The sequence below is a fragment of the Diabrotica undecimpunctata genome, chromosome 6 (genome assembly GCF_040954645.1).
Source record: "Diabrotica undecimpunctata isolate CICGRU chromosome 6, icDiaUnde3, whole genome shotgun sequence".
NCBI lineage: Eukaryota > Metazoa > Arthropoda > Insecta > Coleoptera > Chrysomelidae > Diabrotica > Diabrotica undecimpunctata.
In genome coordinates this window covers 106,572,346-106,598,618 of record NC_092808.1, presented here as the reverse complement: position 1 = coordinate 106,598,618, position 26,273 = coordinate 106,572,346, and the positions used below count along the sequence as shown (strand labels likewise).

The following is a 26,273-nucleotide window of genomic DNA, read 5'->3' as shown; positions in this document are numbered from 1 at the left end:
ACTCTTATTTTGGTCTACTTCTTTTTAAAGGTCTTTAGAAACTGTGCTGTGTAGTCAAAAACCATGTTTAAATTAATTTAGTATTACTTTATATTTTACAAGTTTTGATAATTATTGAGTACAGTTGAAAAGAATATAGATTTAACATAAAAGTAACGACAAAAAGCTATGTTGGAATAAAGTTTGATATACAGACATCATAAATTTTTCTTAACATATGTTGGCTACCTTGATTCGCTTCTCTTGGTGACAGAATTTAATCACATTTAAAAATAAAAAGTAACTAAAGAACATAATGGTGAGCAATTTTCTAAAATCATAAGAAGAGTCAGTATTTTCAGGAATTTTCCGTTAATTTGTGATAACTAGGATTTTATACCCGTGACAACTATTTATGTACCTTCTTCGAAGATCATTTCGATAGTTTAATAAAACATTAATCCGGCGTTTCCTCGTGTTTGGCATTGTCAAAATCATAAAAATGGCGGATCCAACCAGTTATAAGAATCGTCTGCAAAATTTTAAGAACAAAGGAAAAGATCAAGATGTAAGTAATTTTTTATATCTACGATTTGGCAATAAGCTTATGTAGTTGTAAGTGTAATTGCAGTTTTTGGAATATTTGTTATCTAAACCTGATTTTAGGTCATGTCCACATGTCAAGAACACTTAAGATATTAACATAAATTTTATAAAAATGAATAAAGTATTTTGTAGTAATAATTCTGAATATTCAGCTAAATTTTTTATTATTATCGCTTCACTTAATTAAGCAATCAAAATAATAGTGTATAGTCTCTTATCTCTATATATCTTATTAGACCTTCAACATTGAAAAGTTCATTGCTATAACAATTAAGAAACACCAGTTTCAGGGTTTTGTCTTCATTGTTCTCAATTTCATTGATAGTTTTCATGGATAAGATGATACAATTTGATATTACAGGATACATTTTACAGAATTTTACTGTAAAGCAAAAAATATGACATTTAAAATGTTTGATCTTCCATTTATTTTCTATTTTTGGTGTTGTTTACAAATTTGTAAATCATTATGGTGTATATTGTCACTAAAATGACATGAAATATATTTAGCAGATATATTGAAATGAAATAAACAATGTCACAAACCTGGTTGTAGTTTTGTATCTTAGTATTAGCACCGAACATATTAGGCCCATTCTATTACTTGTATTTGCCTTATATATTTGCTTACTTTTTAGATATATGTTCCTGAAATTCATCTTTATATCCTTATCCTCTTAAATTGTACCCTGTTACACAGCCTTACTAAAACTTTCTTTTTTAATTTGTAAAAAATTAATTTTTGTATATTTAATAGGAATCTGGCTACCCATACGGTTCATTCCCTATTACATACCTAATCACCTTCCATGATTTAAAAAGTCTTTACCAAGTTATGTTTTTTTTTCTGTAGCATATGTCATAGTTAACATTGCAGTAAATAAGAAATACAATACATTTGTTCACTCTTTGTTTGTAACTCAGAATCAGGAAGAAATATATTCTCCTAACTTGAAAATTATTAAAAGAATTGATAATTACATCAGTCATTTATCACCAATGCAAGTATATAGAATCTGAAGGTATTATGAGAAATATTTGTATCAGTTATAGTTCCCGTTCAGTAATGAAGAAGAAAATTAAGAGTATGGCTGATCTTACCACATTTGTTAGTTTTACCTTCTTACAAATCCTGAAATAAATTATTTAACTGGTAATAACTTCCTACTAAATATCACTCTCTTTTTTATATTAATGAGGCTAGTTATATACACTGCATTACTAGTTTAAATGAAGTAATTAAATTGTATTTAGGTATTAATATTTTTTACTTTTTGTTCATAATGTAATTCTAAAAGGTTAGTAATAATCTGATTATGATCCTATTGTTTCCTGCTTATATATATATATATATATATATATATATATATATATATATATATATATATATATTCCATAAAATAAGTCTCATTACTTTTACATATAATTTTCAGGAGATGCGTAGGAGAAGAACTGAAGTTACAGTGGAACTTAGAAAAAATAAAAGAGAAGAAACTTTGCAGAAAAGGCGTAATGTTCCCATTGTTGACTCAACAGATGAAGATGACATCGAAAAATCTCTATCAAATACAAACTTAGAACAGTTAGTACAGCAAGCTGCAGCTGATGATAATCCAGCAGTACAATTAATGGCTGTACAGTCTGCTAGAAAATTGCTCTCTGCTGACAGAAATCCACCCATAGATGCTTTAATAGACAGTAAAATCTTACCTGTACTTGTTAAATGCTTAGAAAGGCAAGATAATCCTTCTTTACAGTTTGAGGCAGCTTGGGCACTGACAAATATTGCTTCTGGTACCTCAGCCCAAACAAATAAGGTATTGTTGCTATTTTTTAATTACTTATATTTCACTAATTGTATATCTTTTTTTTTATTTAAGGTGGTAGCAGCTGGAGCAGTTCCCCTTTTCCTTATGTTATTACATTCACCACATCAAAATGTTTGTGAACAGGCTGTATGGGCTTTAGGAAATATAATTGGAGATGGTCCTATTCTAAGAGATTATGTTATAGAATTAGGAGTAGTTGATCCTCTGCTATCTTTCATAAAACCAGAAATACCAATTTCATTTTTAAGAAATGTTACATGGGTTATTGTAAATTTATGCAGAAACAAAGATCCTTCTCCTCCTACTAAGACTATTGAAGAACTGTTACCTGCTCTAAATGCTTTGATACATCATACAGATGTTAATGTAGGTATACTTTTAATATTATATTTCTTCAATTTTGTGCCATTTTGTCTTACTTAAGTTTAATTAAAATTTAAATTAGTATAATGATATATATCTAGATGTATACTAAAAATTCTATGGACGGCTATGCTGACAAATGTGGCAGTCCTTGAGAGAGCAAATGCTGCTCGCAAGCTGCTTGATAACATCAAATGTAGAAAGATGGTCTATTTTGGACACGTAGTAAGGGGAGACCGATATAATATTCTTCAACTTATTATGATGGGTAAAATCGAAGGATGCAGAGGAATTGGTAGAAAGCAGGCCTCTTGGTTGAAGAATATCAGGGAGTGGACAGGAATGAGGAAAGCTGAGCAACTCTTTAGAATAGCTCAAGACAGAGACAGTTTCGCCATGTTAATCGCCAATGTCAAGGGGACTTGATAGGGCATGTTAAGAAGAATAATGATATTAAAAATATAGTTCCGAGAAATTCAACCTGAAGTTAAATAGAAAAGAAAAAAAAGTGTGTTTGTAAGGTAATAATACAGCCAATATTATTTTATGCTTTATATAATTGCCATGACAGCAAGAGAGGAAGAACAACTAAAAATATTCAAAAGGAAGTTAATAAGAAAAATAGTATCAAAGATATCCAATGAAGACAATATATGACCAAGGATTGGCAATGAAATTCGAGAATGAGTGAGAAATGAGAATATAATGAGAGTAATAAAAGCTTAGAGGATAAGATAAGATAAAAAATAGAGGAAACATGAAAAATGCTCCTTGTAAAAGAAAATTCACATTAGGTGAATCACAACATGAAAGAGAATCCACAGCTTTTGTAGTGTTTCAGTATATTGTAATTTTTGTGCCTTTTTTAACCTCTTGGAATTTCATTATTTAATTACTTGTAATTCATTAATAATTGCAATATTTTTGAAGTGAAAACTTCTATAGAGAGATTTGAGAAAAATATAGTCTTTAAAACAGGGGGAACATTTTAACCTGCTATTAGCATGGAATGGGTTAAGTTGGGAGTCACTGTAGTTTAGGTAAGTTGCATACACTTGACAGAACCCAAGCAAGTCTGATAATTGTATTACAAACATTATTTGAAGAAAATGAATTAAAAAAAAAGAACTTTAATAAAAAGTGAAAATACAAAGCCACATAACCATTTTAAGTGAAGGTAGTTTAAGATTTTTCTCCACATAAAATAATGTTTTCCAGGCCTGACTATAAAAGTTTTTGCTTGTATCTGGTCTCCCTTTATAGCAGCATTATTTTTTTTTATTTCCACTTCATGTGATAAGTCATTTTAATGTGATTAAACATTCTTTTGTATGAATTGTTATGTTAGATGTCTTGTTTCCTATGTATGCATTTTAAAAGGTTGAGGGTCAACCAGTTTTTAAGTATTTGAAGGGGTCAGAAGCAAAACCGCCTAAGTAGCGTAATACACATTTTGAGAAATAAAGCATCAAAGTTTTTGCTCCTTTAAAAATTCTGGATGTTCAAAATTAAAAATTTTAAAGTACTAAACAATTCAAAATAAGTATAAAATTTTAAAGATACTTCTGGTGAGAAATTTTTAAAATTTTTTTTGCCTCTTTTGACAAAAAAATGCATTTAGGTTGTTTTACCTTTAAGCAAAAATGGCTTTATAATACACAAAAAGAACTAAACGAAAGCTTAATTTTCAATTAATATTTATTTTTTCTTAAAAAAAAAACGAAAATGTTGCTCTTTTAGAACACTAGAGTTACTCATAATCTGAGAAAAAAATCTATGTAGTCGTCTTGTTCGTCGTTGGCATCTTCTTTGGAAGACTTAACAGCAGTGCTTCCTTTTTTCCTTGCTTTTCTGCTGCTTTGAATCATGCGGCAAATCATTATAAAATTGATGGTAAATGGGGTGTATGAACTCTAGCAGCTGTTGAAAATTTTCCCATTTTTGATACTTAACTTGTCTCGTACTTCTTTTTTTCGTCTTCAGTTGATGATGAGATTAAGTTTACCAATCGATCGCATTTATTACAAGTTTAAGAATGAGGATGGTGAAATTTTAAATTTTATTGAAAATATGACGGTGATATAATTCCTCAACTGGGGGTTCATCGTTATCAGTGCAATTATTATCTTTGTAGAGTGGATGACTCCTATAACGTAAAAATCATCTGATATGTTCAATTACTCTTTTTCTTGCGTTCTCTGATACTTTGTTGGTTGGGACATATTTATCAGGCTCCACAAAATTGTCGTTGTCAACTTTTTTACACATAACCTTAAAGCGACTATCGCTGATATCAAAAGTTTTTAGGAAAAACTCTGCATACAGAGCGATCAAGAAGTTTAATTTCTGTACTGTAATCCTTTTTGCTATTAGCCAGTTTTTTTTAGGTTCAGTTTTTCTGATGTATGAAGCTAAAATAGCTATTTGCAGGTAGCTAAACTGTACAACTTAGAGAAGAGTCGTTGTCTTTCAACCTCGTTAAATATTCCACATTGGTACCTACACGTATGCACATACGCCTGAACACATTTCGTTCTCTTCATTTTTCTCTGCTTTCATATTCCCTTCCAGCGAACCTCTTATTTGTGATTTTATTCCTCTTCCATGCATGTATGTTACGCTTCCTTTTTCGGGTAGTTCTAGGAGTTACTGAAAAGAGGAAATATGTTAAGCCCTTAAGTTGAACTTAACTTCGAAATTTCTAAAAGTATATAACTAAATTTACCGGTATCTACAAGTTTAATATTTACATAATAAAATAATTTTTGCTAGGGATATCACGCTTAAATTAAAACTAACAAGCTAAAACACACACTTTTACTACTCAAATATTATACTCCACATGTGTGCTTGTAGTTGCTTCCTCAGCAGATATTATGGAATTATCGCTGTCGTTATCTTCTTCATATTCACTCGGAATAAAATCAGATTCTCCATCTGTAGCGTATGGATCACTATCTGACTCTAAAAATAATATAAAATTAAAATTATTTAACTAATAGATTCTTATTTTATTTGTTTTTTCCAAAAATCATTATAACTTACCTAACTCAAAAGACATGATCGAAATATTATAATGAGAAAATATATAATTTCTGCCAACAATAGTATTACTTAAAACACTGCTATTAATCCAATAAAGAAGTATAACCTTCACACCATAAACAAATCCAAACCGTTGAGTGAAACCCAAACAACATAAGTAATAAAAATATATTTATTTCCAGTCGCTTGTTTGGAAGTAAAACAGCCTAGGTGCGCTAAGGCGATTTCTGCTCTTAACGGTTGGTGAATTTCATTTTGGTTGTTTTTTCTATTCATCAAAAGATGGCTAAAGTAGGGTTAGAGCGTAGTCGATTTTACTACCAAACAATATAAGATATTCAGAACGTGAAACATCACTAAAGTCGTTTTGGTGAAAATTGGACTTAGGCGGTTTTACTTCTAACCCCTTCATTTGTAATTTAGAGCAAAAGTTTTTAGTAGTTAATTATATGATTATACATCTAACATCTATACATCTTATATGATGATCCATTTGTTCAAGAATATGGCTACTATCATCCTTAACTTAATTGTCAAACTTTAAAAATAATTTACATGGTATTCATTCATCAAAATAATATGGTATTCATTCATACTTTGAAATTACTATGCTAGAACTAATTAGGTCAATTATTTATGATGAAATTTGTGATTATATTGAACTGGCCATCTTCATTCTGGCTTTACAACCTTGTGTGGATCAAAATCTCCTCAAGAATTTCTCTCCAGTTGTCCCTATCCATCACCTTGTTCTTATATTGAACAGGTAATACAAAAAAAAACGAAAATTTAATGATAATCATGTTAAATATAATTACTAATTACCCTAAATATTTTTTACATGATTCAACACAATAAGCTGCATAAACAAGAAAAATAAGCAGCTGCTTAGATAAGTGTGTGATAGACATGTTACTCTTCAAATGATAAATTAGTACAATTATCTCAGGAAGTTTAATAAAATGCAAACAAAATGTGAATATATAAAATACCAAGAGACTATTGAAAAAGGTATTAATATCAATTCATCTAGTGTATTCATTCATATTGTAAATAACTTAAAATACAATTATCTCATTTATTGACCATATCCATTACATGTAATTACATTTTATTCTGTAAAATGTGTTTGTTTTTAGAATAAATAAATAAATATACACTTTATATAACAAAAATATTTGTGTTACAGATCTTAGTTGACACAGTTTGGGCTTTAAGTTACCTAACTGATGGTGGCAATCTTCACATCCAAATGGTTATAGATAGTGGTGTTGTACCAAAACTCATACCTCTCCTTAGTCATAAAGAAGTAAAAGTTCAAACAGCAGCTCTTCGTGCTGTGGGTAATATAGTTACAGGTACTGATGAACAAACACAGGTGGTGCTTAATTGTGATGCCCTCAGCCATTTCCCATCGTTATTAATACATTCTAAAGAAAAGATCTGTAAAGAAGCAGTATGGTTCTTGTCCAATATCACAGCTGGAAGTAGATCACAAGTGCAAGCTGTTATTGATGCTGGTAAGTTTATACATATCTTAAGAGGTTAGGGTTTATTTTCAATATTTTAAACATATTTTAAGTAACTTTAATACATTATAGTAAATTTCAAGAGTATTATTTGAAATTTTGGTACAAAAATTAAAAATTTAGAAAATTATGACTAATTTTCCAAGATGAAAAAAAAGTTACTTTACAGTGTTCATTGTAACATAACTGAATCATTTGTTGGCAAAAACCAAAGAGATTTCGTTAGTTTGAGGTTCCCTATGTCGCAACTTAGAGATATTGTTCATTTTATCGTTTTTCAAATTTTAGAAGAAAAAAAAACGAAATTTTTTGAAAAAATTTTGTTAAAATTTGACTAATTTGATGTTGTAAAATTAATTATAACAACAAATTGACAATATCTCAACGTTACGACCTAGTAATTTATCTATAAAAGAAGTGTAAAATTTGAGAAGGATTGATGAAGTAGTTTTTGAGATACAGTGAACACTGACTTGAAAAAAATATTCTGAGAAAAATGTGTTTAAAAAAAAGCTCATTTTTTATACTCACACATTATCTATTCCAGACCCATATAGCGATGTGCTTCCTGCTAAAATATCTAGAGCATCTTTTTGTTTCTGCTTTCGACAAACTTTTTTTTTATTGCTAGTAATTCAATTGTTATCTTACCCCATTCACTCACCTCACTCACATAACTCATGCATAAATGAATGTCTATAAAACATGCAGCAAAAGTCATTAACATTGTAAGTAATAGAGTTTAATTTGTTTTAGGGCTTTTACCGAAAATAATTCTTAATCTTAGTAAAGGTGATTTCCAAACACAGAAAGAAGCTGCTTGGGCTATCACCAATTTGTCTATAGGCGGTAGTAGAGAACAAATTGCTAGACTGATACAGGAGGGGGTGGTGCCTCCTTTCTGTGAACTCCTCAACTGCAAAGATGCTACAGTTATCCAGGTAAGGATTGTACTAGATTTATTTATATATAAGATGCTAAATTGTTTATAAAATAAAAACAAACAAAGAACAAATCTGGTGTTTTGGTTTGAGAAAAAGTATTTGAAAAAAAAAAATCAAATTAATTTTAAAATTAAATGATTCACATGTATTTGTTGTGCTTGTTCTAGAAGCAGACAATTCTGTCCATTCAAATGTATGGAAATAGGTATTTCTATACAATTACCAAAAGAATATTCCACCAATTTTAATAATTAAGAGACAGGTGCTATTAACTCGATGAAATACCAAAGAAAATAATAAGACAGATACCACCTAGAAAAAGGTCAAAGGAAATGGATCAACCCATCCCAAACCCAACCACATGGACCAAGTGGGGCAGAATCTAAAAACCTTAAAAATTATTAACTGTAAAAATGTGGCAGCTATAGCTCAGTGGACATCCTGGATTCAATCCCCAGCACAGGATTAGAAATTTTTTAATTTCTAATTTAACTTAGTCGCCACTGTGGTTTGGAGGGCACATTAAGCAGTCGGTCCTGGCTACATAAGTAGTCATTAACACTAAAACCTTAGGCAGGTTTTAGTGCCATTGGGTTATCAAAAGTAAAACAGATAACAAGTCGGCAATAAACTGGGATATATTTAAGAAAATGTAAAATTTAGAGTTTTCAGATGATATAGCATTGATTAAACAACATAAAAATTAAATGCAATAGAAAACAGAACTCATAAAAAAAGTACCTCAACAAGTGAGGCTTAGACTAAATTAAAAGACAACCAAATTTATTGTCACCAGTGAAAAGGGAGGAAAATAAATATCCAGAGCAATGATATAGAAGAAGTTGAAGAATTTTGTTATGTGAGATCTGACAGAACTGGTGGTACAAGTAACAATATCTTAGCAAAATGGCATTGGATATCTTAGCAAAAATATGGAAACCAGCAAATATATTGGCTGAGACAAAGCTGTAATTATTTCAAATTAATGTCAAAAGTATGTTTTTTGTGAATCTGAAAGTTGGATTTACTTATAAATAAATTTTTGTGAAAAATTAATCAACCGTTGTGACCAGAAAAAATATCAACTGACACTCTAAAAAATATTTGAAAAATAAACATTAAATGCTGTCAAGGGAAATTAATGGTATATATAATCGTTGATTGCCAAATTATTTACCATTATGCCCCAACCTCATCTCATTCAGATGAGGAAGTTGAGTAGTTTTATGACGAAATATCAATAGGGCTAAACGAAACACCTACACAATATATTATAATATGTGGTGATTTTAATGGTAGAACTGGCAGCAGAATGTGTTGAAGACACATATGTTGGAAAATTCGAGCCAGACCAACATAACGAAAGAGGAGAAACCTGGTTGGATTTCTACTTCAGAATAACTTATTCCCAATGAACAGCCTCTTCCACAAAAAAAAAAAACAACAAAAAAAATCGGTTGCCTGTAAAGTCGGTTTTACGGGCGAAGATTTTACGTGACAACGTCTTTTTCTCGGTAGAATATTTATTGATATGAATATTATTAAATTGCACAATAGGAACAAGGAATTGAATGAAAATAAGAATTGCACAAATTTTAACTATAGAAATATATTTTGTTTACTAAAACATTGTACATGTAAACTTAAACTTAACTAATTTCTATTTGAGTGATTTTGTTGAGGATAGGACGATGATAGGAGAAATAGCATCGCACCAGCGGACCGATCATGTTTGAGTGGGAGAGAGACGCAAGGCATTCGCCGGTCCGGCGGGCCTCTCTCTCGTTCGGTGACTCATCGTAACAGACGTGAGCAGGCGTTACACTTTTTCATGAGTGACTCCGAGCCACAACCTAATTTAAGACGTTGTCACGTCAAAAAGATGGACTTGGCAAAGCCCGGATAGCAAAACAAAAAAAAAATAGAGTGTATAATTAGCAACAAAAGGAAAATCGTCCAAGATATGACCTAAACACATTTTATATGGGTAGTAATCATCGAATGGTATGCGCCAAAGTTAAAATATATCTAGACAAGGAAAGAAATCGATTATTGAGAAAAAATGAAATACATACATGGACACAACCCAGTGACGTCAAAATAAACTTTGAGACAAATTAAAATCAGATACAAGGACTCCTACTGAAAATATAAATGTTCTCATTGAAAGCATTACACAAGCTATCCGAGAAGCCAAAAGAAACATTGTCCAAACATAAAGAACAAAGAGAAACATGGTGAAATAAAGAAAAAATATAAGAGACTATAATGTTGTATTTTTATTAATCTAATTTATTGTCTTTATTTATTATCAAAGGTTCTACATTTATAACACTTACAAGTTTATTAAAGTCTTTATTACAGCAACTGTTTTCAACAAAATTCCCTCCTTAAATATAAAATACAGTTAATCCAGAATCCCTTCGAATTCTGACGGCGACCCTCTCGAAAAGTCAGTTTGGCAAACAGGTTTTTCAGCTGAGTGGCGAAATTACTAGAGTAGAATAGAATTAGAAATAATATGTTTACAGTTTAATATGAATCATATATTTATCGTAACAATAAACACAAGTAAAGAAGAAATAAGAAAGATGAATCAAGAAGTACACAAAGCAATCAAAAAAGATTTGAGAAAATATAATAATACAGGCAAATAAAAGCTTGAGGATACTTTAAAGAAATTTAAAAACTGGAAAGAGTTAAATAATCAAATTAAAAAACAAACAGGGTGAAATAATAACCAACAGGACTGAGTTGTTAAAAACTGTGGAACATTTCTATCAAAAACTATACAATAAGTAGACGGGACACTGTAATAGAGATATAAAGGCAACTGACAAAACCATATTAAACCAAGGTTTTGAACTAATGCCAGACATAACACTTAGTGAAATTAGAAAAGTAATGGATAATATGAAAGACAATAAATCACCAGGATATGAATGAGGCACTAGTAATTGAATCCCTCAAGAACAGGGGTGAGACTCTATTCCTCAAGATACAAATTAATTTATGCTTACAAGAAAAGTCGATACCACCTAAATGGAATAAGACAGTAACGAACCTGATACACAAAAAAGGAGATAAAACTGACCTAGAAAATTATCAACCCATTAGCCTGTTAAGTCATATGTATAAACTCTTCACCAGAATCATAACAACGAGATTTGATAAAAAACTAGATATGAACCAAACCAGAGAGCAAGCTGGATTTCAGTCAAAATTTGGCACCAACGACCACCTGCAAACGCTCAATACCTCTGGTATTGGTGTTTATAGATTTCCACAAAGCATCTGACTGGGTAGAACTAGATAGTATAATTGAAGTCTTAAATGAAAGTAGAATTGATAATTATTAACCAGATTATTATGCAACATTTATAGAAATGCGACAAATGTAATAAATTTACACGTAAACGTAAAAACACACACATTCGAAATGTGACACACTATCACCAAAGCTTTAACTGCCGTAGAATGTTCATTTAAAAACCTGGATTGGGATTATAAAGGGATAAGTGTCGACAGGGAAAGACCATACCACCTGAGTTATGCTGATTACATATATTTGATAGATGACCTATATTTACCTAAGAATAATGAGAGTTGTATGTATAAAGCGATGTATGCAAGTAAACAATGATTTCTAAATAAGATATATGGGAAAATGGAACATAGGAACCATAAATAACAACATTGAGAAAAGCGCAATCCATTGGGTAACATCAAAATGACTAAAGTGTTAATGAATAGAAGATTATAGGAAAAAGATGTAAGAATGGAAAAAGACATAAGATGACCATAAAGAGCATAAGGGTCATGGAAAAAATGTACCTATGGTGTTATGTGTTATACAAATAAAACATGGTGGAGAGATAGGAACAGTTGGATAACTACTGTAAGAATAACCACAGAAAATCTGCGAATTAAATTATAAGATTTAAGATTGCTTATAGAGAATCATCATTATCAGTGGCGTTACAGCTCTTTATGAGCCAAAGCCTTCTTCAGAACAATTCTCCATTCGCCCCTATCTCTGGCAACTCTTCTCCATGCTCGAATTCCGATAGACTTCAAATCATTTTCTAGGTTGTCTTGGTACCTAAGTCTAGGTCTTCCTCTTCTTCGTTGTCCGATTGGCCCTCTTCGGTCAAAAACTTTTCTGGCTATGGCATCTTCCTCTTATCTGATTACATGACCTATCCATCTGAGGCGTGCTACCTTAATGAATTGTACAACGTCAGGTTCTCCAAATCTTCTATACAACTCAAAATTGTAACACCTGCGCCACAAACCTTGTTCTTTTATGCCTCCATATATTCGTCTTAGTATTTTTCGCTCAAAACGTTTGAGCAATTCTTGGTCATTCTGTGTTAGTGTCCAAGTTTCTGAACCATATGTTAGCACTGGTCTTATTAGTGTTTTGTATACAGTCAGTTTAATTTTTCTAGGCATTTTTGAGGCCATCTGTCTTCTTAAGCCATAGTAACACTTATTGGCGATCACTATTCTTCTTTTGATTTCTTCACTGACGTTATTATCTTTGGTTAGCAGCGACCCTAAGTATATGAAGGTGTCAACACCTTCCAGTTCTAGGTCATCAATTATTATTCGTGTAGGTGTCGGGTTGCTTGACCTAGTGCAACACATATATTTGGTCTTTTGAACATTTATATTTAGTCCCATTCTGTGTGCAGATGCTCTTAACGACCGAAATGCTTCAGTCAGAGATTCTGTGGACCTACCTATGATGTCTATGTCATCTGCGTATCCAACAATTTGTACTGATTTTTTAAAGATAGTTGCTTATAGAGAATCCACATACAGAATATCTTACACGGAAATTAAACAAATCATAGATGATAAAAAATATTGCTCTGTATGAAACAAAAGTATGTACCATGAATAGTAAAAACACAAGCAATAAAATAGATATTGAGTAAAACACCAGTAAGAAAAAATATATTTTGAGAATTTTTAATTTTAAGTATGGTAAATGTTAAGTTACCTTAGTTTAGTGTCTGAATATAATTTTATAGCATAGTTTGATTTATTTAATATAATATTTATTTAATTCTAGGTTGTACTTGATGGTATTAATAATTTACTACAAATGGCCGGTCCTCAATTGGAACAGCTCTGCACAATGATTGAAGAATGCAACGGCCTGGACAAAATTGAAGCTTTGCAAAATCATGACAACATTAAAATTTATAAATTGGCATATGAAATTATAGAGCAATATTTCGGAGGCGAGGTAAGTTTTAAAGACAATATAACCTTTACTTATAACAAAGCTGTAAAATATAAGATTTCATGGTTTATTTATTAAAGAAATTAAATGATAAACATATATTCTGCCTGATAGATCATCATTATCATTCTCAGCTTATTCTACTGAATATGGCGCAGCCTTTCCTAAATAGTCATTTCTGCTCACAATTGTCTGGTATTTGCTTCTCTGTGCAATATTCTACCTGCTTATTTCTCTATGTCATAGTCCCACCTTTACTTTGGACACTGTCTTGATTTTTTTATTTCTCTTGAATACCACAGTGTAATTCTCGTAGACCATATATTGTCAGTTCTTCTCACTAAATGTCCTGGCCACTGCCATTTTAGATATTTGATTCCGTAATGATTACATCATTGACCTGAGTTTTCTGTCCGATCCATTTTCTTCTTTTGCAATCTCTTTGTTATGACGTGTAACACGCATAGCTGCTTTGACTTTTGATTGAAATTGAGTTTCGCTATTATTTCTTTCTTTAGTGTCTAAATTTCACAGCCATATGTCATGATCAGTATGCACTGATTGAATGCTCTTTTCTTCAGGTGGATTGGTATTTTGGATTTGAATATTACAGCATTTTTATCAAAAGATGCCCGTCAGTTTCATTCTTTTATTGATTTCTGGGAGTAAGGAGCCAGATTTGGGTATTCATTGTTCCAGGTATACATACTTGTCTACTGTCTCAAGTACAGTATTGTTTTTTTATTACATTTTGGATATCCACTATAGTAGAAGCAATAGTTAGAATGCAGTGTTGGTCTTACGGTGTGCAGCGATGCCGCTCATGTCGGCACAGTGGTAGGTGTGTGATAGTTTGGCGATAGACTGAGAAATCAGGACCTTACGCGCTTCGTTTCAAAAATATTTACTCATTAATTTAACTTAGTTAAATAAGAGAATAAACAAAAAAAAAAACAAATTAATTCTATAAAAAATGACTATACATAAAATATCTAATACCTCGTAAATATTTATATACATATATACAAAAAAAAGCAAGTAGTTTACTCTATACGACACAATAAATATATATACATAAAATGCACAAGAAGATCATAATTGAAATGTACGGAGTCAAAAACAAATGAGGATTAAATCAGATATTTCTCGTTAATACTAATCGCAATCCATATCTAAATCGTCCTTATCCTCTGAATCATCTCCTATAATAATTAGCACCGGTTCAATATCTTCCTGCAAATTGTCCACCGCAAACATTTTTTCTTCTACTTTCTTGACGTGGTTCACATAATTATGCCACTGCTCTTTAGATACGCCTTGGTAAGATTCTTTTATCCACCATTCAACCGTTTTTTCTTTAAAATCGATGTTGATCGAAGCCACATACCTTTTCACTTGACTCCACGCCATCTTAATCGGGTTCAGCTCGCAATGGTAAGGCGGCAGTCTCAAAATCTTAACGCTATATTTTTCTGCAATTGTTTCAATTTTGTACTTGTCAAACTCATCTTAAATGCAACCGCAGTATCCAGTTTTTAGGTAATCTTTCTCGATGAAAATGTTCTTTTTAATTAGCCAATTCTTAATTTACCTTTTGTTCCACAATTTTTTAAGGAAATCAAATTTCGGGAGTGGTATGACATCATCATCATCATTCTGGCTTTACAACCCTACGTAGGTCCTAGCCTCAAGCACATATTCCCATATTTCTCATATTTTCATCGATGTTATCAAGGAACCTTTTCTAAGTCTTCCTCTTCTTCTTTGACCAATGGGTCTATCAAGGAGCGTTTTTCTAGCTGGGTCATTTTGTTCCATCCACATTACATGCCCTATCCATCTCAGACGTCCTATCTTAATATGTTTTACAATATCAGGTTCCTGGTATATTCTATAAAGTTCGAAGTTGTATCGTCTTCTCCACACTCCATTGTCATTCACTGCTCCATAAATTCGCTTCTCCTAATGACTTGATAATGATCTTTATTTCCTAAAGAATATGTTTACAATGGAAGCTATTGAAAATTGATAAATATAGATAAGCTATCGACAATGAGTTCTTCATATATTTTACTTTTTTTATAGTATTTTTCTTCGTGTTACTCTTTAGTTCTGTAGAACAATGTAACTCTTTTTATTTATACATCGATGATTGAATCATCCTTTGGTTGAAACAATAATGATAGTCTTTTATACAACCGTAGGCAATTGTTGTGTGCACGATATTGCAGTGGTATGATTCTTAAATCCGGTCCTTATGCGCCGCTCGGGGCAAACCGGCAACGTGGTCGACCGTTCTCACGTAAGAAATACATTGCTTATCTTACCTGCTCTGCATTCTAACTGTGACTTCTACTCTAGCTCATTGTATATGGTCCACAACTGGAATTTTTATTTGTTGGTTGTTATGATTCTTTTGGACTATTGGACTCGACTATTCTACCAGCGGAGTCACATCAGCCTACGCTAATTTACCAGTACACACGCATATTCATTATATTATAGTAGGATAGTAAATATGTATATTAGTTACATGTTTTTAGAATAGAAATATTTAAGAAAACATTGTATTTGTATATATCCAAGACTTTGCTTCAGTTTGGTAATATTTTTGTACAACACCAAACCTTGTGTTATCGTTTACACTACTCCTTCACTTCGGCTCTGATCTGCTGTACTCCTAGTTTTCATTCACTCTTGACAGGTGTTCACAACTTTTACCAAGTATTTTTCTTAGAATCCTTTTTTTATGTTATTTCATATATTATCATTAACTAAGTACACGTCATGGATAAGTTTCATCGCGCAGCTTTTAAAAGAATCCATTATAACGGTAATGAATGAGTGACAGGAACTATACTCCAGCAAAGAAATAATGAAATGTCATACTCGTGATATCATATTGTATAATTTTAGCTGTCATGAGTTTTACCAAGAAGCGTATTAGTAGCAGAGAATTTATTTTTTATTAAGCATATGACATATTAAGAACACATAATTAAAAGCAATATGTTTATAAAAAACGTTAAATGGAGTATTACAAACGAACATCAATATAATCTAAAACATTTTCGATATCATTCAGGAATTCCATCTTCTTAGTTTTTCTTGCTGTTATGTCAATATAATTACCCTCCTTATCTCTTTACTTCTTTTGTTTAAATTTCTTTTTGCTTTTGTTTGTAGTTATTTGCTTATAGTTTCTTTCTGCGGTGGAGTCTTTTTCTTCCTTCCTTAGCTATTTATATTCCTACTTTGTCGGGTTCTGTACCCCTGTTACATCATTAAATATGCTCTGTTTTTTCTCTCTATTATAATCTGATATTCTTCGTCAAAACAGTCATTCGTTCTTGTTCTTCTTTGTTTACCTTTCATGCCTAGTAATTCTTCAGCTTCTTCTTTCATGATGTTTCTGCACACTTCACTCTCTTCATTCACGTTTTCATGTTTTAATCTGTTTTCTAGCTTGATGTTTATATTTTGTTTATATTCTCTATTTTTGTTTGTATTTTTAAGTCCTTTTACATTGTATTGTTCATGTTTAGTACCTATTTCCTTTTTTAAATGTTTAAAATTCTGACCCTTACCCTACTTTCGATCCAGTCGTGATCAGAACCCGCATTTGCTCCTGTTCTAGTGCGAACGTTTATTATAATGGATTGGTGTCTTGAGTCTACAATAGAATGATCTATATCATATTTACTGTAAGTCTGTCTGGTGATTTTCAGATGCCTTTGTGTATATCTTTTCGAGCAAACTTAAAATTATACCATCAATTAAAAAAAAACTACTATGAAAATGAAGTCACTTTTGAAATCAGAGCATCAAAAATATTTAAAATTCGTTATTTGTCAAGCACCAAATTTTTTTATTTTATTGGGCTCTGTGTTATTCCTGTCATTCCTGTTCCATACCATACAAGTAAAACGTTTACTTTTTATTCCAGTTCTTCCTTTGGCCGAATTTTTAGTTTTTTATTGGTGCTTATAAAATGAAAGTAATTGCTTCGTTGTGTAGTTGCGTTGTAGTGTAGATTCAGCTGTTGATTCATTTGTTGTGTCTTTATTTTGATATTGAGGACATTGATTCATTCCGTTATTAAATGAACTTCTCGGTTATTTGACACTCAAGAGAATTAAATTTTTCTCACACATAAACTTAGAATCTCTCGAATTAATTACGAGAAGTATTTTATTATATAACTTTTTCCAAGTAAACACGTTTTAGCATGCTTTTAAAAGATATTATGTACATACAAACCAAACAAGCATCTGCGCTTGCTATAGTTTGGCCGCTGAAAAGATGGAATGATCACGTGAATGGCACGCACTCTTAACAGGTTGACTGCCAGGCGGTCGTATACGACCGACAGTTCAATAAGTACTTCATGCCACGGAGGTCGTATACGACCGATTTGATACTGTCTGTGATATAGTTCCTGTTTTGCCAGAGGTCGTGTAGAGAAGCGGAGTTATTGCAGTATTCGACCGCCGTGGCATACAGTTGTCGCATATACATATCAGTTTTCATTTTGGCTGAATAGGGGAGACTGAAATGATATCGAAATTTTGACATATCTTTATTTCGTGTAAAAAATATAAAACTGTCAAAAATATCCATTACAAACTAAAAGACATACAAAAGTTAAACAAGAACATGAAAGAAATTAAAAAATATTGGTTATTTGGAGTGTTTGTTAAAACAATCTAAACAAAGGTGTGGTTGACCTTCACAAGTGTCACAGTAAGTTACTACTTTTTTAACCCGATTTTTTGTTAGTTTCCCCGAATCTTCTCTTTATACCAACCCTTACAGTATTTCTTTATTTTATCATATGTTCCTTCTTTTTTTACCAAAGTATGAGTTTGCATCAATCTTCTTGTAGTTTGTATTTGTTGTTCCCTTTCGGAATCCCTTTCTGTGACTCAATGTTGTCTTCATAAGTTAAGAGCGTTTATTACATTCTCTCTAAATTCAATAATCAGTTATTTTCATCTTTTTATCGGCTAGTTGATTGAAAATAATGTGAGAATTTACGAGTGATGTACCAAGAAGAAATTCCAGAGCGAGCTTCCTGTACCATTTCAGTGACTTTCGTAGAGGTGAATTATAACTTGCCATCTGGTCTGACTGGTCAATTGAGGACTTTGCCTCATTATATTCCATTACAGCCTTAGGTTCTATTATACTAATAAATAAAAGTGTAGTTTTCAGAATATTATCTTGCTTATTATGTAGGTACGTACTTCAAACAGTAATCCTATGCAATTATTTACATCTGAAAATATAATATGAACATATGATATGAAAATATGAAAATTGTATCTTACCTGAACGTTCATTGCTTTCCAAAACCATACCAACCATCATTTTATCGCAAATTCCCATATTATTTCAAGAAATAATAATTGTTTTTACTATTATTTAACTCTAAAAATAACACGAGCACAATCAACTTACTTGTCTTATTAACAATCAAACCTCTACTGATAAAATATTGGCCAAAACAACCACTCAGCAGAATAATACTCGACAAGTCTCATCATGAACAAAACTACCGCCCGACCGACCGCTTGGCATAACGGGAATAAGTATGTCGCCTACGCCCCGGCGGTCGTATTCGACTGCTGACAGATTTTTTCAAAAATTGGGACTAATAAATGAAATTGATGAAATATTAGTAATGGAAGTATTTCAGTTGGTTGCCAGATGCACTTTTTTCAACTTGGCACCATGGACTTTTTTTTAAATTTTTTGTGGCAGTCAACCTGTTAAACATTCCTCTCCCTATGTTATCACTTTTCCCACGTTTACACCGCTCAACAAAACGAACTAAATCTCGATATAATATATTTATACAGTTTTTTAAAGGTTATTGATTTACATTAAATTTAAACATTTTATTGGCTTTTACGTATAGATTTAAATTCTAAATTTCAATTTTTCTAGGGTGGACAAATAAAAAAGTTTATATAAATATGTTAAAAGTAATAAAAAAGTAGTAAAAAGTAGTTAAAAAAATTAAGAGATAATTAGGTTTATAAATTTGATGGAAGGCGATTCGTTTGAATAGAATATAATATCTTTATTCGCAAGAATCGGTTGACAAAGAAATATATGATTTAAATAATTGAAAAATACGTTTTTCTTTCGATGTGCATTATAGTAAAATTTAAATTTAGTAAACAAATTAATAATTGTAAAAGTAAATGTCAAGAATTTTACAATAATTAGAATTAATACATAATAATATATACATAATATATATATATATATATATATATATATATATATATATATACATAATATAATATAAAGGATGTTAAGTAAGTTTTTTGCTTTATACTTTATATTCTTTTTCTTGGAGGTGAATTAAGAACAATCGTTAATAAACCTAACCCACCCAATAATTCATACAAATTAATATACGTTCGCGTAAAGTCTACACACAATTTTTAACACTGCCTGACTGCCTAACAAAATTCACCAGTCAGCGGAATGACGGTGTAAACAGTTTCTTATAAGGTCTAGTTTCGTACGACCTGTAGATGCTTGTATTGAGTGACCATGCGACCTTGGATTCCATCTCTTAAGCGGTCGGGGAATAGTACTCTTTCTATTGACAGACTAAATAATTGAATATCGCTCTAAAATAAAAAAAATATACTAATTTAAGTACTTTACATCTTTAGGTATATAGTCGACTTCCGCGCATTCGCTCAGTTTACACCTTATTAATGTGAATGAAAACTTATTTTATAAACTAGATCAAATGTATTATTTTTATTATTATAAGCAGAAATATAATATTCCAGCAAGGAAACATATTTTCTTACGCGCCGCCAATGATCGAATTCAAAATTTCCGAGAATGCATGATAGACACGTGATTTCGGCTACTTTTGACCACGTACGGGGCGTGATTTGTGATTTATAGTTTCATTTAATATTTGCCAGACTATAGTCTGTCTGAATAGTAGATACATAACACTAAATTACTATTGCCTTTTTTAGGAGGTGGAAGATTCCAACATAGCTCCAACATCGGGAGAAGCAACATTCAACTTCGATCCAAATACAAATGTTCCAAAAGACTTCAACTTCTGATCGTTCTATGAAGATGATAATTACTAAACGTTTACTAAAAGTAATTAAGTCATCATTAGCCAGAAGAAAGCGTTGCTTCCTTACTTTATATCAAAAAAACAAAACAAAATACGAATATGTCTATACATACATTTAAACATGTACGTTCATTTTAAGCTATTCATGTACATATTATATATATTTTTTATATATAAGACGATAGATTCGAACCCAAAATGTTTATAATTTGGATTTTTTCTGATTAGTTTTGGATTTGGGAAATTTTATATAAATGCAATATGCAACCGATTTTTCTCCTCTCAACGGTAATAGACTGCGAAAGGTATGATGTCACAAAGGCAAATATTATGAATTGTTCCACATAAAATACTTTGTTTAGCAGAGTTTATATGGAAACGCTTATCCAAAAATCAGTCACTGATATCGTTTTTATGTATGTTAATATAGAATCAAACTTTAAAAAATAAGTAAATTTTGTGGGAAATCTATATTTTATTTTTGTTACTTCTGATGAATATATTGAAGAGATAAATAAACTTGGCAACAAACTATTGGATGTAAATCCGCTTTTGGCAAATGCTTTAATGTGATCGTTTGTCATATTAAATTATTAAGCTGATTTAACACTTTCATTCAAAAAAAAAGAAGAATGAATGTACAATAAAACAGAAGTTCTTTAAGAATAGTTAATAATCTCCGCGCCTAATGTGATATCAAACTATAGTAGTCCTTTTGCCATATTTCAAGAAGTAAAAAATCTGCATAAGTGTTAATTTGTATATAAAACAGTTTCGTTTTGTATATGTGATAGATGTACATAATTTTTGAAGTAGTAAACCTTTCGATTTTTTAGGTTAAATTAAACCTATTGCGTTCCATGTAACACGTTACCTCGATGCATTGACACTGACAATTGTATTATTGTTAAAAAACAATTAGGGGCATACCTAAAAAAATGATAACATGTTCGTATATTTAAAGTTAGATGTGTTTGTGTAAAATTTCCCAAAAGATTGTAAAATTTATTTAGTTTTAAGGGGCGCGGAAAATCGATGCTTTATGTACCGTATTGTAGAAATTTGGTTTATTATTTAAATATGAATAAATTGATCTAATTTAATGACAAAGTACTGGGTCTGTGTAGTTTATATGCAACGAAGATTCCAGATCAAAACGATTGCAAATTAACATTTTATCAATTTTTGTTACTTTTTAATTTGATAACTCGTTAAATTTTACTTAACTTAAACTTAAATAAGTCTTCAATATAGTAGATGTTCAACACGTGACCCAGTACCGGACACATAGTGCTTAAATTTGTTTTATATGAGAATAAATATGCGACACGTGGCAACACTAAAGAGCTGTTTTATCTTTATTTCAATAAGCCCTAAAGGGTATGTAAATCCTTAAAAGTTATCGATTATTGAGTATTTATTGGTATCCTTTACTTTTATAATTAAATTCTTAACTGATTGCACATCGTTGGTAGGTCGCCCATGACACACGTTATACCGATAATATATTGCAATGCCCAGTGGTCCACGGTGGTTTTTTAACTATTTTATATGATGCACCACAACGTTTGTACAAAATTTGTCTTTGGTAAAACTAAAGAAGATAAATTATAAAATTTTGTAATATTTTTCTTAACTCGGTATCTGGCAACACCAAAAATAGATGTCGTAAAATTATTTTATTAGGTACATAATCTTATATAACACTCAATAACTCCCTGTGGTACAAAAAAATCAGAAGTAGCAAGGGGAAAGCGGTTTTTGAATTCGTTGCCTAGAAGCAACATTGCCAGTCAAGAAACACAATTTGGTACTAACTTCACTAATGAAGATCTCAACATTTAGTTAATCACATGTAAAGAACTATTTAACTAAGACATTTTATTGATTTAATAAAAAAAACTTTTACATATAAAGCGCCTAAGACTAAAAAATTATAAATATGTATAGGCCTAATTCTAACGGTGGAATGATAAAAAAGAATTTTTGTTCGTTGTAAAACAAAACCGCATGTTACGTTGTATAGCCAGTTTTACACAATCTACATCTTCCTTTAGCGGTATAAACTTACTTTGATCTTTTCAGTGTTGGACAAAGACCTAGCTAGTTCACAAGAGGAATTCTTGAAGAAGTGGCCCAATAATCTTCTATTGCTGTCAGCTGTATTACCCCCATAAAAATCAAAATTGAGAAAATGTTATTCCGGAAGTTTTTGTGTTGATACTTACCCCAGTTTTTTGTGTACTGTATAAATTCGTCTGGTATACAACATTGTTTATTAGATTTAGTGAAAAAACTCCGTAAAATACTTAACGAGGCAATGCTACCTCTACTGCGTTATTGTCTATAGTTGAATTTTCGAATAGAATGGTTTTTATGTTACTTTTAAACCAGTTATAATGACTCCACTACTTTTTTTAGTTTTATTTCTCCGTGTCAGACAAATCGCGACATTTTTATCTTCATACTCTTCTTCCATAAAAGGAGGTAGTTGATATTTCATTTAAATTTTTCATAGTGAAATCTTATACTGAAAAAAAAACTCAATTACTCAACTGACAATGTTGCCTGGGAGCTACATGATTTTTATTCAACAAAATAATATGATTACTTACCGTGTACAGCAAAAAATAGCATAGAATTACACTAAAACAACCTTTGCTTATATACGAATTACAAAGCTAACTTCAGAGTTCTAACAAACGTTTGGCAATAAAAATTATGACACCCACTCACATGTAGACCTATTAGTATCCTATGTACTCAAATTATTTTTTTCAAATATCTCTATGGAATGTTAGATGTCGCCACCAGTTTTATATAACTAACACGACTTGTTGCTTCCAGTTACCATTGTCACATAACAGCTATGTATAGTAGAAACTGACTTAGGTGCTTATAAAGATGATGTTGTCTGAGAGCAATAAAAACCCTATACCGGGTTAAAACGCGTATTGGCATAATTTAAATAAATCGTTAGCATATTAGTAAAAAACCGACCACTTGGTTAAATAAGATATAAATCGATACCTTTAGCTAATTTTTCCGCCAAATTAAAATTAAATAACCATTTACTGAACATTTTAGTGGTAACATGATGACTGAAACCGGCATTTCCATACATGATATGGCCGGCTAGATGTAACCAAAACTTTGTGTAAAAATTTTGAGCTAGTGCCATGACAACGATCGCAAAGTATAACTGGTTTATTACAATCATTTCTCATCCAGTTAAATTCTCACTCGCACGTTTAGGATCATTATTATTCAAGAACAGAAACTTAAAATCGATCAAAAAGGAATTTAATCCTTTCTTAGTTGAACAGAATCAGATATTAAATTGAATATTAGATAGCTTACAATCTGTTTATATAATGGGTTAAACATCTTTGTCCGTTTTAAAAATGGACTACTTACTACAGCTGATTTAAGGTCAATGATTTTGACAACGTCAATGCAGAATCTACAATTAGATGGTGTTTGGAAACTTTTGAAAGACCCAAAATAGCTGTATACCTAAGACAGTATATTTTTTAACCCGTATGGCGTTTTATATTTTATTTTGAATGTGAGAAAAATTTGCGGGCATTCATCAATCTTAAGGTAACTAATAATACAAAACTTTGAAAATAGACAGTATTTCACATTTATAAGCTATTAATAATTCATTATGTTATTAATTATTTCTAAGTACATATTGCAAACAATTATTTAGATATATGTTTTAACAAACCATTCGATGTTTACATTTCTGTACTTGAATAATTATAATTTTCTACAGTATAATCAAATTTCACTTTTGAGCTTTCATGAAACCCAGTTAATTTATTCATTTTGGAAATTTACATACAAAATTGTATTTTTCTTCTCGTTTTTAGAATATATTAATTAATTATATTGTTTAGTTTAGGAAATACATTTAAATTAAATTAAAAATTAAATATTTATTTTATAAACAATACAATTTCAGTTTTTATATAAAAATTTTTTAGTACATGCATGTTCCCTACTGAAAAATGTATTCCTCGTAGATCCATTGCAAGTTCGGAACTATTGTAGTAAACTCTCGATATTGCCAAGATTTTGATCTCATCTATAAAGATATGTTTATCACAAATAAACAAATTTAAGTACTGTACATATTTATATTTTCGGGATTTTGTAAATTTTGTGCAAAACGATTGAAAATTAAAAATGAACACATAATTATTATGATGTAGAGTTTGAAGGAAATGCTGAAATGCAAAACAAACCATTTAAAATGACCGTACATAGTCAAAAGGATCTGAGCATGATAACTCGTAGATAATTTATTATTTTTTTAAGAAACGGAAATGTGATGTATTAAACCATATAATTTATTGAATAGAATTGTGATGCAATAAAAAGTCATGCGCAGATTTTGTTAGATTTTATCCTATTGTATTTATGATAATGATATTAACTTAATATTCTTTTGTTTCCACGGACAGTCTTCAGACTTGTTTATAAATATTATGATACACGATTTGTTTATTAATTGATGGTTTTACTTTTTAGAACAGTCTTGAAACATAATATTTAAGCCAGTCTATTAAAATTGAAGTGAATTTTTAGTAATTATAGTTATGTATTATTTTATTTAAAATTACGTTAAATAAACTATAAAGAAGTCTGAAGAATTCGTAATGTTGTAAGGTAAAATTTTTTAGGAGGTAAAAATTGACTGTTTGCCCGTTGTTTATATATTGTTTTTATTTATGAAAAAGGGACATACATTTTACAACTTTCGGACTTTATAATAGTATGCTCGGTTTGATTTTTTATTCTAATTTTGGAAATAAATCTGAAGAAATGTAAATAAACATTTTCCGTCTTGCTTTATATTTAATTCAGTGGAATTGACAAACACTTTCCTGTCCTTAATGTTTTACTAATTAGAAAATATCTTCAGTTGTACATTATTTATAGTAAACATTAAGAGAATCTAATGAGTTGTTTTTTAATAACCTCATGTTGTGTCACATCTACATCATGCTGAAGCGAAGTGGTACATATATTAATCTACGCCCAAATAAACTATGAATATATGGATGTTTAAAACGGTCTTTTCGGATGCAGAAAATAGGATAACTAAAAAAAAATTGAGCACAGTTAATTAAAAAAAAAGGTTTAGACAACAAACAATCTAAAATGATACTAATGGGATTTTAACGCCAAAATTGAAGACTGAAGATTTTGAAAACAAGATTGGAATCGGCACAAGAGGAGAAAAACTTCTGGAATTCCTGAAAGAAGAATACAGTATGTTATGAACACCTTTTACAAAAAAAAAACAAAAAAGTGGGCATAGATCGCACCTAAAGGAACTACCAAAAATGAAATGGACTATTTTCTCTCAAACAACAAAAGAATATTTGAAGACGTCGCAACAATAAACAACGTAACAACTGGTAGTGACCATTGCATATTTAAAGCGAAAATAAATACAAAAAGGATCTTTAAAAAAACGACGCGGATAGGCGTCTTCAAATGGACAGGAATAGCGAAAGGTCTTAACTGTTAAGTTCAAATCAGATCCTTCACATAATTAAGACCAAATTGATATGAACAAAAACCTCA

At 30.8% G+C, this 26,273-nt stretch overlaps 1 protein-coding gene across 1 annotated transcript; it reads left to right on the top strand.

Annotated features, from left to right (window-relative positions):
* The first annotated feature begins 253 nt into the window (after nucleotides 1-253).
* Nucleotides 254-25,530, top strand: LOC140443691 (importin subunit alpha-4-like). Its single transcript, XM_072535071.1, has 7 exons — nucleotides 254-547; nucleotides 2,019-2,402; nucleotides 2,466-2,780; nucleotides 7,012-7,342; nucleotides 8,108-8,292; nucleotides 13,376-13,552; nucleotides 20,563-25,530. The coding sequence occupies exons 1-7, from the start codon at nucleotides 482-484 to the stop codon at nucleotides 20,653-20,655; spliced, it is 1,551 nt and encodes a 516-aa protein (XP_072391172.1). The 5' UTR covers nucleotides 254-481; the 3' UTR covers nucleotides 20,656-25,530.
* Nucleotides 25,531-26,273: the final 743 nt, after the last annotated feature.